At 41.0% G+C, this 17,125-nt stretch overlaps 1 protein-coding gene across 1 annotated transcript in view; it reads left to right on the top strand.

Annotated features, from left to right (window-relative positions):
- Positions 1 to 17,125, top strand: part of ptchd4 (patched domain containing 4) — a 48,857-nt gene that overhangs the window by 13,240 nt on the left and 18,492 nt on the right. Inside the window, exon 2 of the mRNA XM_037087188.1 lies at positions 526 to 1,021. Coding sequence (XP_036943083.1) covers positions 526 to 1,021 — 496 coding nt within the window. The remainder of the gene's footprint in view (positions 1 to 525; positions 1,022 to 17,125) is intronic.

Here is a 17,125-nt window from a genome sequence, read left to right as displayed (position 1 = left end):
CCTTGGCAGCATTTCAACTTAAATATGAGAACGGTGTTCCCAGCAGTTTTGTGTTTCTTCCCGACAGACTGACAGACATTCTTTATTGTCCCAGCTGCCTCGCTGAACTCTTCACTGCGCTGCCCAATTCTACTTGCACAATTACATTATCTCCAAACTTGTGTCACTGTAACATTGTGCATGTGCTGTAAAATCAAATTAATTTGCTCATTACAGTGGAGCAGCACATCAACCTTCACAGCGTGGCCTGTCCATAGCTGTAAGGTGAGTTCAAGTCAACGGTAAATCAACAATGAGAGCAAATAGGGCAGAAAACTGTTGCTGTGCCATTCTCTGTGGGCTGGAACGTTCTGCTATGTCGAACAGCTGGAGGCTCCAGTCACACAAAAGTGTTGCCGTCTGCTGAATTCAAGTTATTGGGGTGTGGCCAGGAGCACTGGAAACGTATCGAATGGTATATTATTTCTAAAAAAAAATGTTACCCTTCATCAGAGCTAACGTGAGATATCTCTAAATCCCCTGCAGGATGGCCGCGTGTCCTTCATCGGCCACCAGCTGGGCGGCGTGTCCTTCTCACCCAACAGCCGCGACCAGCAGGTCAAGTTTGCCCGCGCCGTCCAGATCACCTACTACCTCCGCAACCACGGACCCGTGGTGCAGGATGTCATCGCCGAGCGCTGGGAGAACGAGTTCTGCGCCCTGGTCAGCCGGCTGTCCACGGCAGAGGCGCCCCACGCGACCGACCAGCTCCACATCCAGTCGCTCACCTCCTTCAGCCTGTGGCGTGACTTCCACCAGACGGGCGTGCTGGCCAAGGGGGAGGTGTTGGTCAGCCTGGTGCTGGTGCTCCTGGCCGCCACCATCTCCAGCTCCATGCGGGACTGCCTGAGGGGGAAGCCGTTCCTGGGCCTCCTGGGGGTGCTGACCATCTGCATCGCCAACGTGACTGCCGCAGGGATCTTCTTTATATCAGACGGGAAGTTCAACTCCACGCTGCTGGGGATCCCATTCTTTGCCATGGGTGAGTGGGATTCACTGTGTTTTTTTTTTTGTTTTTTTTTCAGATGTGTGTGTGTGTGTGCAGTGGTTAGTTAAGGGGCTTATCAGGGGTTGACTCTGACATTGGGTTGATTGGGGAAGGGATTAGCAGAATTGTGATGGGCTTTTTCTCCGAGGGGATGCCAGCCCTTCATTGTATTCTACTCTGTGTGTCCATGTGTGCAGCACTTTCTTTTGCCAGGAGAGTATGCTTGTCTTTTTTTTTTTTTTTTTTCTGTGATTTTTGCATTAAGGACGCTTTTTTTTTTTTTTTTTTTTGTCGTGCAGAGTTTTTCATTATCTCACTGAGCTTCAGGTGATGTTATCCTCGGCGACGCGGATTTAATAATAAACTCTATAACGGGGTATATCAATCATGAAGAGCAACACAAAAGGCTAACACACATCTTAATCCCAGAATTCTGTATGGAAATTGCTGCTAGAATTCATGATAGGGTCTGATACAAATATATTTATATCATGTTTGATGTCACATTTTAGTGGTGACACTGTTCTCTGTCTATTTACCTGTGGTGTTACTGTTGGCGCCACTATGGCTAAGCCGGCGTTGGCAATATGGCCACGGCTCGCAGCAGCAATCCCGATCGAAGTGCTTTGAAAAGGCAGAGTAAAACGACCAGGTTTTGTTACTAACTGATCCAGTAGAAAGACTGATAGTTTTAAAATGTTCTGGTGGTAAGGGGTAGCACATATCAGCAGGGGGACAGATTTTTTCAACACATCAGTGCTCTCCATCCTGTTCACTCTAGTTTGACCTCTCTTTGAGAATCTTTGCCCCCTCTATCTATTTTGGGGGTGTTTCCGTCGTTCCAGTGTTACCTGAGTATAGTGACCAGGGAAAACGATGCCCCTTCCTGTTTTGGTTATCTATTGCCTGACAAGTTTTTCGTCGTAATTCAACTTTCATTTTTTCTGGGAAAAATCCAGCCCTGAGTCAGACTGAATATCATAGTGAGAGAGAGGTTCATAGGGTACCAACCCCTGGATGGTGAGTCTTTATTTGTCTATTTCCAGTTGAGTTCATGTTCAGTGTATTTGTTTCCATCTATTATTCAGTGGAAACCCAAAGCTGCATTACTGTGACTTCTCATTGCAAAATCGCAAAAAAAAAACTTTTTCTAGGGTTTTAGTTTTTGCTTGTATAACACAGTGACTGTGCAGATACAGACTGTAAACATGGGGAGGGAGGAAAACGCACGCAGTATACCACAAGAACCAAGTCAATACAAAGACACGAGTGGATGCAAACAGTGGTGAATTTGCTGTAGGAGGCACAGATGGAGGGAAAGATGCATCGCCAAAGGAAAACAAAAGGACTGGTCAGATGTCAACAAAACACACAAGCAAGCAGCTTCTACACCAAGTCAGTGTGCACTGCGCTGGCTACCAGGAGTGTGTGTTCCCTCACAGACTGTGGATTTAGATACAGATACATTGGTAACCATAATTCAACTTTTTATTTTAAATCAGAATATTTCTGTCACACAATACCAAACTCTGGCAGTGACCGGCGGATGCCTTCTTCTGTAACCTTAACCTCAGATCCAAGATCAGGTTCTTCCTTCTTGAGTGGATATAGCCAGTATCATTGTATGGAATAGGGATGAGAATACACATTGTCATTATCTGTATCTGTTAAACCAACTAAATTATCTGCAGCCATATCCATACTTTTTTTTTTATCAAAAAAAACCAACATTTACAGAACAGCCTCAGAATTGAGCTTCAGATAAACGTTTTTGATCACGAGAGCACACAGCTGATCAAAACGAAAAAAGTGCGTCGCCACCAATGCCGTTTATTTCCTACAGCACATCGCGCCCGGGGTGCTCTCCTCTCCTGCGCCTCTCGGTGCGTTTTTTTTTTTTTGTTTGTTTGTTTTTTTAGGAGGATGAAATATATCCGCACTGCTTTTTTCCAGTCATTGCTTTATTGCATGATGCCAGATGAGAACGCAGCCCAGACTCACAGGGGCAGCATGCTGTTTTGCCTAAAAAAAAACTTTTCCTAGGAGTCTTTGAAGTGGCCACGCTTGAAGCAACATTTGCGTGACAAGTTGAATAAACAGACTTCAGTCAGTGTGCCAGTGACATTAGATATTAAACAGACTCCGGCTTATATCTGTACAGTGGCTACGTTTGCTGTGCGGAAATTAAAAAGCGCTGCGAAAACACTTATCGTATGGTGTCTGAAATCCCCTTCAGGAGCAAAATGACTTATTTCTAATTATTTGTTTGAGTCCACAAACCAAACGACAAAGTGTCCGATTCAAGTGCTGCCTTTCCTTCTTATATCTGATGTACTTTGGCCATTTACACTACAGTGTATCTTGCATTTTTTTCCCCCGCGCACTTCTAAGGTCACCGGATCCCTGGGGCTTTTGGTGGAGCGCTGCTGCAGGCCCGGCTGACATAACTGAAGTTTAAGTAAGACTCGGGAACAGGAGGCTGGATCCGCTCCTTATGACCTAGAGGCGGGGGAGGAGGGGGGGGTGTGATGAGGGGGTAGGGGTGGTGGAGAGAGGCTAAAAAGGAGAGTCAAGGAGAAAAGAGCGGCGAGTAAAAATGTATGTGATGTATAGGAGACGGGAGTGCAGAGGAAGAGGGAACAGACGGAGGGAAGAGGTGGAGGAGAGGGGAAGAAAGAGAGAAAGTCACACAGAGAGAGGGAGGTGGAGAAGGGCGAAGGAGATGGAGAGGACTTGATTAAGTCTGTAATTTCATGTGACAGGACCTCAGAGGCAGCAGATGTCCACCCTCCTCTTGGGAGGTCCTGACTGAGACACACCCCTATCACTATATCAACGCCACATCAGGCCAGACATTGAGGGGTGAAATGGATACTGATCCACCATCTGTAATTGACCGCGTGGCGTCCTCTGTTGAGATGTCATCGCTATTTAAAGCTTTGTTAAGTTTTTTTTTTAAAATTATTTAAAGAGGCAACTTGTAGGTTTGCAGGTCTTAAAGAATTCAACATTGAGGTTAAATGGAAATCACGTTAAAAGCGAATGCATTAATACGTAATTACAGTTTGATTTTTCAGAGTTTTACAAGCAACGATGGCAGAGATTTGGAGAAATGGCACAGCAATTAGATTGCGTCACCGAGTCTGCGAACACTCATACAGCAGTGCCTGTTAGTGACTGTGGGCAATTTAGGTAGAGGTGGAAATGAGTGGTAAATGAGTCACTTATCATTAGATACATATTGAACCAATCAGTTTCCCCATGTGTGGTTATTTCTCCTTATTCTCTATAGTACTGGTAGTGAATGCGTGTACGCACACTATAAGAAAACATGGATGGGTTTTTAAAAGTGCTGTATTAGTCAGTCCTATATTAAAATATTAGTAGCAGTAGTTGCTGTTGTTTTTACTATTATTGGATATATGAGTACATTTCTTCTCTGTGGGATTACTCGATTGGAGTGGCTATATTAGGCTGGAACAAAACAGGAGAGTCAGTGTGCAATGTTCTTAAATTCAATCTGACACTCTGAATTAAAAAAGAGGCTGTGCAACAAGGCAGATTGTATGCTATCTTTGTGAATTGATAAAGAAAACGGATACAAGATACAGTTTCATTAGACATCAAGTGTAACAATATGCCTATGAAACGCAGTCTATTAGCTCAAGTCTCAAGTTTGCCAGTAAAGGTAGCAGCCCTAGCTTTTGTCCGTGTGTGGGTGAAGAAGAAGAAGGGATGGGAGTTCACCAGCATGAATAGGAAACCACAGTAATGCATGGGGCTCTCTCTCATATATCTTAATCTCTCAATCGTGATCATAGGTAGGAGTTAGCAATATGATGAACAATGTAAGATATGACTAGCCTGGCAAGCTGACGCTCCTGTTAGGGGATTACCACTTGTTTGTCTGCTTGATAGCAAACTTTCCACAGTGAGGAGGGCTATGTGTTGTTAGTTAAGGCCGATCACTCACCAGTGTACAAATATTAATGTTCATCCTTGCAGTACAGTTTGTTCATTGTGAGGTGGACTTTAAATCTCACAATAGTGTCTCCAAATATCATGATGGATGGATGGATGGATGGAGGGAAGGATGGATGGATTTCAACAAGATGGTCGTACAATGCTACAGTAAATGATCATATGGTGTGAACGGTCTTTTGGCCCAGTTTTATCTTAAATTAGTTTCTATTTTTTGTGCCAAGCATCTGGTTTTCTGTTAGCCACATGCTAACAAACATTCCTGCAGCAGAGATAATCAGACACTTCTGGGCCTCCTTCTGCATGGTCCTGGTTATATACACCACAGACCTAATTATCTTATCTGAACACAGCCCCATGGCTTTTTAGTTGGTTCTTGTTCCCTTCATCTTCTCTGTGGAGGCTACAGTAACTCTTGGGAGTATATTGTGCTATTTGAAGATCCTATGTGTAGAATTAGACGTCCTTATAGAATCTTTCCAATTATTCGGGAGGTTCTGGTAGTTTTTCTTTGTAGTATTCCTCAGGGTTATCGTGCGTTGTTAATTGCCATTGGGTCTTTTGTTTGTGCTACCGCTGAAGGTGCCAAAGTCTGGTTCTCTTTCTAAATCACCTATTTGCACTCACAATAGTAATTCTGATGGCAGTGTCAGTGTTTGTTTTTGATTGACAGCAGCTGGCAAGAAAATGAAGAAAAGATGCCAAAGAATGTGTGCTGGCAGCTTACAAGTCATGGGCAATGTTGTCAGCAGTTGTAGGACCTACTGGGTAAAGACCACACCAGTATCTTAACTAAGTAGCTTTCCAAGTTGGTTGTTAAGCTGTTTTATGGATGTCCTTTAAAGGTGCAATAGGTTAAAAATTTTAGAATTAACTAAAATTACCAGCAAAATATGAAGAACTGTATTTTATGTCAGTTCTGTCTTTATTGTTGCAGGGGTGTCAGATGAAGTTAGCATGCAGACCAACTGCCCTCAGCCTGTCTGTCTCAGCCAGACTTTTCTTTGTACTAGGGTTGGGCAGTTGGACAAATTTATTGTCAGTTGGCAGGAGGCTCAACCCATCACTGCTTGGTTTGTTGTTGGATGGGCTGATTGGTGTTTGGAAAACTTTAACATATCGATCAAACCCACTTTGTACCTCAAGAGCCGACGGTCTGGTATATAGCTCAGGTGTCTGAAGGTGCGTGCGGACCAGGCCAACACTGGGCTGACAATGTCCAACCTCTCTCTTGTTCCACTAACACTTCACCCCTCTGTCTCTGCCTGAGCCAGCCGTCTCTATGTGTCTTTGCTGGGGCCGATTCAGCTTCTAGTTGCCACTAGTTGCACGGCTAGCTGAGCTAACAAGCAAATGACAGCTACAGTCTGGAGCTGCCTCCTTTCTCGTTGTAATATGAATGGACAGGTAGACATTGGCTAATTGCAAACAGCAGCAAAGAAATGCCCTCTGAAAGGCCAGTGCTTGGTTTGTCCTTTCTGAGCTACTATAGAAGCATGGTAGTGCCACATGGCAAACTCTTTGGAAGAGAATGCGCTCCCACTGTAGATATAAAGGCCTCAATCTAAGATAACAAACAAATGTTATTATTCTGGGTGATTATACACAAACTAAAACATCATTATATATACTAAGATATATTTCATTTCTTCCAGCTGATTCCCTAAATCCTACACACTGAACCTTTAAAGTTCTGAATACTTTGAAAAGTAAAGGTCACTGTGGAGATATTTCAGAGAATGAGCCACTGCATGCTATTTGACTATCATGATTTACAATGAATGAACCAATATTCTGATATTCCTCAGAGTAGAATTTACAAAAAAGTTTCCAATCACTTTTAGAACGGACCTGTACAGAAAATTGGCTTGGCTGACACATTTTTAACCATGTGTGGTTACATACGCCAGTGACACCTAAGCTGTGAAGCTACATTAACTCTTACACAGCTCTCTAACACAGAATATGTAAATGCATTAGCACCAACGGTTCCTCGCAGGACGCAGGGTTACAGCTGGAGAGGTTTGGAACAGCCAACACCTCCATCCATCTCTGCACCTCTCCTATCAGGTCTGTTTGGTGAAGTGGCCAGCTGAAAGCCACTCCTGAGTGAAAGCTAACCACGCAGCCGGTGTATATGTGTGAGCACTTAAAGCCAAAAAATCTCTTGAGTCTGACGAGACAGAAATTAAACTCTGACCCAAGTGGTAAGTGCTGTGTGTCGTGAGGGGCTGTTCATCTCTGTAAGGTGTTGCCGTTGCACTATGATGCCATTGGTGGGCTTTTGTCAGCGCTGGAACAAAGAAACTGCACGACTTTCGGGTACTTGACATCCCGGTACAACCACAACCCTAAAGCCAGGCAGTAATGGAACACTCAAAGATGCTTTTTGCAACACTGGGACAAAGTTTGATCGCGTCCAAGTGAGGGAGAAGTTTCTCCTCTGAAGTTGGATGTGGCTTGTTAAAGTAGAGCTGTGTCATGGTTTCCCTTTATCTGTTTCATCAAAGCCTCCTTCCACGTCGTAGTGAAGCTGATCCATAATGCCGTCTGAACAGTCAAGCTGGTGTCATCTCTGGCCTTTGAATCGCGCAGAGGAAGACGTTCTGCACGGGGCCGGCACCGCCATGTGCGGGTGGACCTTTTGTTTAATATGGAGCAGCTTCTCCTCCTGTCCGTCTCCCCCTGCGTCTTTCTGCCGTGTCATCTTTGAGCCGGCCAATTACTGCTGAGCCGAGCTTGTCACTTCCTTCTCTCTCTGGATATGTGACGGCTGTTGGAAGTGTAAAAACTTGCCGGGAGAGGAGGAGAGGAAGGAAAGCGTCGCAGGACTCATGAAACATACATGCTGAGTGTCAGGCCTAAATCAGCTCAGTGTATTGATCCGCCCAAATGCTTTTTTTTTTTTTTTTTTTAACTTACTGACCACAACATGCAGCCGCTGTACATCCCACTGGGACATGGTGCTGCTCCATGCCGCTGAGCCATAATCCAATCTTTTTCATCTCAGCCAAACTCGACTGACATTTCGAGCATAAATTGTTTCAAATGGCTGACTCACATGAGCTATTGTGCAGATGTATTTGTTTTATTGTAGGTGTAAAGTCAAACAACAAATGCCTTCCAACATTTGTAGACACAAATCTTTTTACTTTCGCACTAAAAATGCCATTTGTGGTCCCAGCATTTTTGAATGTATGGAGGGATATTGCCACCAAAACATAGCAGTTAGTTAGAGTGTGGGGATTCATTCTCAACCTCGGGGATAAGAACATAGCTGTGGTAAATATTCTGACCACGCTGTTCACTAACTTACCTATTTCACCAAGTTCTATTATCTGAAAAGTGACATGAACATAGAAATCTGCATGTTTTGCCATGCACTCCCTTAGAAAGTTCATAGCAGGTGTTCCATGCTTGTTTGTAATGTAATGAAGGTCAGTGGGCCTCATCATCATCATTAGTTCTCTAATGGTCTTAATGCAATGAGTTGGGTACTAGAACTTGGTACTGTTAAGGGTAATCGACAAATTTCATTGGTACTACCAAGTACAAACTAACTTTAAATCATATGGTGCCAAATTTTGGTGTGCACATCTTTATAGTAACGTTAGAGAAAGACAGAGTGAGACATCTCTAAACTCAGCCACTGACTGCATCTGAAATTCCTTAGCTGTTTGGTTTTATGTAATAGTACATGTTTTGATATATTAAAAAAAAAAAAAAAAAAACAATATACAAACTGCAATACAATATATTGCTATACAATATTTGTTTACATGTTCTGGAAAAGAAATGAGCTGCTGACTTCACATTATTAATTCAATCTTACAATCAACACATCTTAGAAGGACTGACTGACGTGTTTTGTTACTGGAAATATGACTCATGATATGGTGTCCCTAGAAGTGAATGATTTGACTAGTTAGAAATGAAAATTGCTTTTTTGTCATTACAGAGAGATTAAAGTAGGTACTGTTGTGTACCAGCATCAAATTCCAGTTACTGGTATCAGTTTAAATGTCAGCACTACCAAACCCTTATAATATAACGCCTTAAAATATGTGCATTTTATCGATTCTTTTGTTTTTTTTGCATAACATTTTTACAATTCAGTCTGCAAGTGTTTTTTGAATTATAATATTCTGTTTTTGCTTAAGGTCAATGAAGTCTCATGACTGAACATGAATCTGCTAAATTAGCTCAAAATATACTGGGACTAGCTGCAGCTATCATTTTTTTTGGTAATCAAGTATTCTACTGATTGCTCCAGCGATTAATCGAGTTATTGGATAAGAAAAACATGCACTCTCTGGCATTTTTTATTAAATTGCTTTAATTTATTTAAGAACAATATTAACATACAAAACCAAATTGAAATGTCTCTTAAATTAACTTTTTTTATATCTTAAATTACAATAATTGTTACACTATACACAGAAACATACGAGAGACAGGCAGGATTAAGAAACAAAAGGTGAGCTTTATGAACTAAAGCTGACCTAATCCAAAAAAACAAAGAAACCAACAAAACCAAGAAGTGCTAAACCTTAATCACAAAAGATGAGCAGAAACATACAGGAACAAAAAACAGAAAACATACCACGGGCAGACAATAGAAGACAGTGAAAAGGTGAGAAATACAGGATGGTAAGACAGGACGAACTGACAAAAGCACGAGCACAAATGCAAAAAGCTGAAGACTCTGGAGGGAAAAGCTAAAGAGGGAGATGCAGAGCAAGCATGGAGAGAACGCACATTGGTGAGGACTGCAAGAAAACAGGAGGGAAAAATCACACTATAGGAGGAAATGAAAAGCAACACGTGTCACAAGAGGGCAAAACTTCAAAATAAAACAGGAAACCATAAACACAAAGTCAGAATCATGTAAATAATGTCTTTCTGTAGTGTGACAAATCAAATGGTGCATCTTGCACATGCATCTATATTGTTTCTAGAGCAGCAACAGTAATATTTACAACAGCAAAATCACTGTAAACTCATCAATATCTCCATGGAAACAGAAACTGTGAATGAAGTTTAGAAACAATGAAGAACACACCAGTCAGGATCAGTCCTGCAGGTACTGTTGGTAGAGGAAGGAGGGCCAGTTTGTGTCAGTCGGAGGCAAAGTTCACAAGAGTCTAGATACATTTTAAGATACTGTTACAAAATAAAACTGAGCTAAACAGCTACAACATACAGACAGCTTTTTTTTTTTTTTCCTGAAGCTGCTTTGTTTGTAACATTCACTAATAGCCAAGCTGCCATTCTGTGCTTGTGGTGGATGAGAGGCTGCAGATAGCGAAGGTTAAAATATCACTTTCTACATGTTTACACTGGTGAGCTTTAACAGGTGTATTGATCGAGTACTGTCAAGGTTGTATTGCACTTAAGCGTTGTTGCTGTCGACTCGAGCAAACTTCAGTAATCATCACCCGGTTCACTTCACTGCCTCCACCACTGCCCCGTCTGCCCTGCTGTTCACTGACTCCAACAAAGGATTTGCCTCAAGGCTTTTTTGTTTGTAATCTAGTTACACAAATTACTAGAGGAGTCGTTTCAGCCCTAGAATCCATTAACATTGCGTATACTACAGTTCCATAACCAGTTTAAATGGTAAAAGTTTGAAATTTTGGTTGTGATAAAGCTTCTTCGTCACTATGATATTATCAGGCATACAGGAAGTCACTGTATCAACCCAATAAATGGTTGATACAATGACTTATGATACAAAACATTACATAAAACGAAAACATGTTGCAGTGTTTCCCACAGAATCAGACTTTAATGTTTGGGGTTGGCTTTCCAGCCGGGGTGCCATAGAGCATGCGCGCTTCCACCAAGTCGGATAACATCCAGTTTAACACCAAGTTAACTTGGCTGGGGATAAAATGCGGATGGCTATTGAAATTTTATTGGATCGAATTCTGACAGTAAAACGAGTCATTTCGAGCTCTTTGTGGAGACTCGACTGTTGAATTATTCCTTTATTCGCCCCAGTCAATTGAATACTCTTGAAAAAAAAAAAAAAAAAAAAGTGGCTCCTTTTCTTTTATGTCTTTTCTATACAAACATGTCTGCCCACCTGGAAAGTGGAGTAGTTAGACGCTTCTCACAGCAGACACCCCACTTGTCAAAGCAGGTGGAATCAATGACATGAATAATGGATCTTTTCCATTCAGGTGAGCCAGTTCCACGGCTTTGACATGAATGGAGCCATCGTTAATTTTATCTGTTTACGTCTGCGCTTTTCCTGCTTTGATGAGTCAAAATGTCTGGTGTGAAAAGAGTCTATATATGTACCGAATGATGGCTCTCATAGGACTAATGTGCCGGGTTGCTCCCATAAACAGTGGAGCTGTTAAGTTGTGGTGCTATTCTAACCATATATAGATATGTTTGGGTCATTAAAGATGTTTCCTCCCTCTGTGTTCTCCCACATCTATCAGAGCCAGTGTTGATTGATGATTTACAAGCTGTTTTTATTTTTTCTCTTCCTGAACCTCAATGTTTTTATAGAATGAATATATATATATATATATATATATATATATATATATATATATATATATATATATATATATATATATATATACATATATTTATTTATTCATTTTTTTTCTATCCTGCCATGAAAAGATAAATAGTGACACTCAACATTCACAGCCAGCCACGCGCAGTGGCCATCTCAGCCGACGGTGAAAAGCCTTCTGGGAATTCCCGCCTGTTTCAATAAACAGGGCTGGATGACTTATGATCGATCTATGGATGTTATTGCCTTGAGTGGCTGTGGGATGATGGAGGTATGACAGCTTCAGGGTCGTTATTAAGGACGGCAGGGAGGAATCATAAACCATGTCTATACATCAATTAATATAGCTCTATGGTGATACGGTCCCAGATGGAAAAATTGCATTTCTGGAAGAGCAGGCCATTTGGAGTCATACAGTACACTCGAACAAATGTTTCCACCAGAATGTAATGTGGTCGAGGACAGCAGGATTTTTTAAGAATCTTTTTTTTTTATTCTGGGAGCTAGATTTATTCCTGGTCCCGTTCCCATGCTCTTGCTCTCGGGCTGATTTTATGTAGCTTTTCCACTAGTTTCGGCCCTTCTCAGCTCACAGTTATAAAACTCAGTGTTTGGTATTCGGTAGCTTGCCTTCTCCACTTGATGAATGTGAAATGCGTGTTATTTATAGAAGGAGGAGCGTCCATGTTGCTTCTGCTTGTGGCAGTTTCATCAGAGCATGCAGGAATCGCATCCATAGGCCAAGTAAGGAGGACACCTCATGTTTCCAGGAGAGACGAGGTTTAATGTTTTGTTTACCTCAAGACGCCATTCGCACCACTTCATTTCTGTGACATGGTGTGAGACCTGTCAAAGAAAGCAATCTGTATGCATGGCCCTTCAGTAACCATGGTAACACATATGTGTGTCAACACAGTAGTGCAGTTATTTTCTCTTAGAGAGTGGAACGGGAATTTAAAGTGCTTTACTGCTTTGTGGTTGAGTCCTACTCCATGTATCATTTGGAGCAGTTTCTCATTAAAAGTGAAACATAGCGACCACAGAGGAACTACCCACCCGTGCTGTAATGGTGCAAAACCCCTCGTTTTTCCCTTCGCTTTGCATGTTTCTTTTTATTAGCTTGTCTGAACAATAGAGAGAATAAACCATAGGCGTAGTTTGTCATTTGCCCTCAGGGAGACACACATTTTTTAACTGGCATGCATAAACTTGGTCCAACTATCCTTGTTAAGCGTCATCTAGATGAGAAGTCATCTAGATGAGAACTTTAATTTTAATGCGTTATTATTACTGTATGGTATGTCACATATAGGCTACAGCAACAGAGAGACAGTAGTAGCCTACCAAACCTGCCATAAAGCCATAAAACAGAACATAGAATAATTTTTTAAAGCTTGGTATTATATAAGGCACATAGTTAAAGCTGTAGTCTGTACCATTTTTTTTTCTTATATTTGCTCAAATTGATCTGGCAGTAGAATAAGATACAGGTCAGCTGTGTAAAAGTCTGTGGCTCCACCCAGTGGCTGTAATTTGGTTTGCAAGAATCCACTGCTCCTGGCTAAATACAACCAATCAGAGTCAAGGGGAGTGTCTGAGAAGTGTCAATCACTCTCGTGCATGCGCTGCTGGCAGCCCCACCCGTCACGCAGCGTGTACTTGAGGGAGCTGTGGGATTTGTAAGGACTCAAGAGCAATGCAGAATTTGTGAATATTGCAGCATTATACATCTTTGACACAATCCTGCAAGTTCCCCAAAATCAAAATATGACTGTCCGACCATGAATAGGTCATCAGAATGCTACTTATTGTAGTTTCTGGCATTTTTTTTTTTTTTTTTCGTTGTTATGTAAGAACTTTAAAAAAAAAAAAAAAAAATGTTCACTGTCGAAACAGAACTTAGGTATGGCTCTATTCTCCCAAGTTTCAAGAGTTTTCTTTTGATAGCATTCTATTCCTAACTTCTGCATCTTAACAGAGCTTCAAAACCAAACATGAATTCCCAGCGGATGTCATGAGACACTGTGCGGTGTCTGCTGCTCAGACGGCAGCTACACAACTGAGCGGAGACACATCAGATTATCCTCTTTGCAGACTGATCTGTTAGCCCGTTTGCATCACAGGAGAGTCATTTGTATTCCCTGCTGCCACCAACCTTGACTCAGTTGATCCGGCTGTGGTGTTGTGTGTGTGTGTGTGTCTTCTTACATGCTTGTACATCTACCTCCATTCACATACCATTATTCAGAAGACCTGGGTTGGTCAATTTTGGGGGGTGAGTCAGAGGGAATATTAACATCTGTCCTGAGTGATCTGATTACAAAAGAACAGCTCTCAGTACATCAGTTCACATGTGGAATTTTGCATCTCTACATGCATATCAAATGACCACGTGGTGATCGGATCTCACTTCCACACTGTTTATGCTGTTAATAACGTCACAATATTTTTTACACAAAGAAAGACATATCTTGTTTAGCATTTGCTGAATTAACAGGGAGAACAAATTAATTAACATTTTGTTGTAGACAAGGTTTCACAAAGTTTATAAAATTCCTCCTGTCTTGACAACTTGACCCAAAACTTTCCAAAATTGAGCTGTGGTGACTTTTTCCACGGGCATCAAATGAGTAGCCTATATTAGTTACTGTTTGCTGTGTGACATGCTTGCTATCAATAAAATGTTATCTTATTAAATGGTGACACAATGTGTTCAATCAGCTGCTGGGAGAGGTGTTGTGTACACCAGCCTCTCTTTATTGGAAATCCCCAACATATAAAAACACATTGCACTTATTTTCATGGGACATATATTGCACATAAGGACAGTATATGAAATGCTTATTTTTATAGTTTTTATTGTATTTTTTTTTTTTCAAATTGTTTTTTTATTCTTTGCCACTTATTTCCCTCTGTTTCAGCTGTGTTACTTGTGGATTTCTCCCAAGGGGGAGTGTCAATACAGGAACATCTGATCTTGTCTTATGGAAATGTTCACATGTAGCTCAAATTACAGTGAACTACATGAAAATCGGATCGTGTGACATCCATTCTGCCATGTGTGGCTTTTTTCTTCTTGTGTCACTGAGTACTATAGTGACTACACTTGAGTAGGCAGTCCTTCGCTGAGGCCCAGTATGACCATCTCCGAACGTGGTCTGAGTGACCGGATCTCAAATGCGTCCTCAATGTGTCTTGGAGATGTTCACACCTCTACTTGAAACTGTCCACTAGCGATTGGATCACTCGGGACACAGGTTGATACAAGGTCTGAACAGGGCTTGGGCGTCGACGGTAAGAATGAAAGTGTGTGTGTTCATGTCTGTGTGTGCAGATTTATACATGTGTCATACAGAGCAATGTTCTCCTGTACTGCAGCGGCTCCTCCTCTTTACGTCAGAATGTATTGATCTTCACATTACTGTCAGTGCTCCCTGGTCAGGAGATAGCCTGACTGATAGATTACCTACCTACACACACACACACACACACACACACACACACACACACACGAACACGTATATTCTGACACACCTCCTTCCTTTCAAGCATACGTACAGGTCAGTGCATCTCTAGGCTAATGCTGCCAATGCTAACGTATTTATATTCAGAGCATGGCGTGGTTTAACTGTAATCTATTGATTTACCAGTATGCAGTAAAATGTGGCTGAATTCTAATCAACCCTCAAGGTATCCTCACTGAGTTTCTTATTACAGATCCTCCAAGTGTAACATATTACGTGCCATTAATCAAGCAGTTGGATTATTCTTCATTGATGTGTGTGACGGGGAGTAATGGGGAGTCCACTGCTCCAGCTGATGGCTTCGGGTCTGTATCATGCAAGAACAGCACTCGCATGTTTTGGCCTGAAGAGAAGAGATGGTGGCAATCATTGCATCGTTTTACTTTGGTATTGAGATGGCTGAACAGTTAATTAAAGTCAATTAGTAAGGGAGCAGTTTCCAAGTCACAAGAGACACACATTTGATTGCACCAATTCATGATTGTCTTGATTATTATAACCAAGCTGAAAGTGGTAACAGGTTTAGTCTACACTCCTTCATTTTGCCAACATAAATGACAATTGTTGGTGACAAATCAAGTTTTATAAGGTGGCAAAATAAAGCTTTTGACTGGTGTCAGTATTTATGGTTGGTATTCTTGGAAAGAAACACAGTTCTCATAATTTTTGGTTAATTAGCAGCATGATTGGTAAGTTACTTGTCGAGTGTAAACGACCAACAACTGGTGGAAAGTGAAAAGTGATGATAGTACACAATGAATACTAGTGTGTGTTGTGTTATTTTTAATTGCGTATGGATATAAAATTGAACAGTCAATTTTAGTAAAGAATACAATAATAAACAAATTGCAAGAGCAACAACTTTGTCTACACCTTGCATTGTTCATTGCGTTTTAATGATGATGCGTTTAAAGATGTCAACTTTGCTAGCTTAAATGTCTAGCCTGCTGGGCTTAAGAGTTGGCAAAACTGCAAAATGCAGTTCTTGGATGTTTGATTTATAGCCACCGTATTCTTTTCTGACACTATCTGTGCTGGTTATCTCAAAAGAAACAGAACTCTACATTATTTGGATGAAACTTTGAGTGGATTGTGTTTATCAGCTGTAAATAAGATTCATGGAATTTTCCTAGATAAGCAATTTAGCTGAAAAGTCATATTAAATATTATTGATTTATTATTATTATTAATAGATATAAAATTTACTCTAATATCAGAAGTAATTTTCTTGCAAAAAATGAACTCAAAGGCACAGATAAAAGTCAATTAGACATACATATATTTACACATATGCATATTGTATGCTTTGGGTCGACCAATTATCAGGCTGGCCAATTATCAGATCCACCAGTTTGCATTTTTGTAATTATTTGAATCAGTGTTTTTTGTAATGCTATTGTCGACATGACAAGTTAATTTAAACATGCCCTCATCTGGCTCTGATGCAGCATTTAATCTAAAAACCCATCAGTAAGAAGTGGAAGTATAAAGTAACAGAAAATGTATTTTGGTTCATCATCTACCAATAGCCCAGTCAGAGCCATAAACTTGCCTGGTCTTTATTTCCGTCTAGGAGACGCAACAGCTTTGCAAGGCCTTTATCAGAAAGCTCCGACTAGATAAAGATTTGAAAGGAAGAGATTCAATGAAGCTGTAATTAACTGAAATGTAATTTGGTTTTGTTCGCCATAAATTCAGTCAATGAAGTGTTCACGCTTCATCTCAATCACAGTAAATGGAAGAGAGAAGGCACAATAAAGTAACTTAACCTTTAATTTTGAAAAACTGCACAAACGGTAAAATGATCTGATGCTACTCATGCAATTTTTCCATGCCCAAACAAATAAAACAGTAGCCCAGTTTGGGAGTACGCGACTGAGCCTGGCAAACTGACTGGCAGTCATGATTGGAATACATGTGCAACCTTAGATTAAAGCCTTTTCACTCACTGAGGGAGAGTAACATTAGATTATTATGCATCGTTTTGGGTTAATGCTTCTTAACCATTTCTATGAATGCTATATCGATATATTATATTGTGCACAGGATGGAAAAACA

The sequence above is a fragment of the Acanthopagrus latus genome, chromosome 22 (genome assembly GCF_904848185.1).
Source record: "Acanthopagrus latus isolate v.2019 chromosome 22, fAcaLat1.1, whole genome shotgun sequence".
In the NCBI taxonomy this organism is placed as follows: domain Eukaryota; kingdom Metazoa; phylum Chordata; class Actinopteri; order Spariformes; family Sparidae; genus Acanthopagrus; species Acanthopagrus latus.
This window is presented reverse-complemented; position numbering and strand designations above follow the sequence as displayed.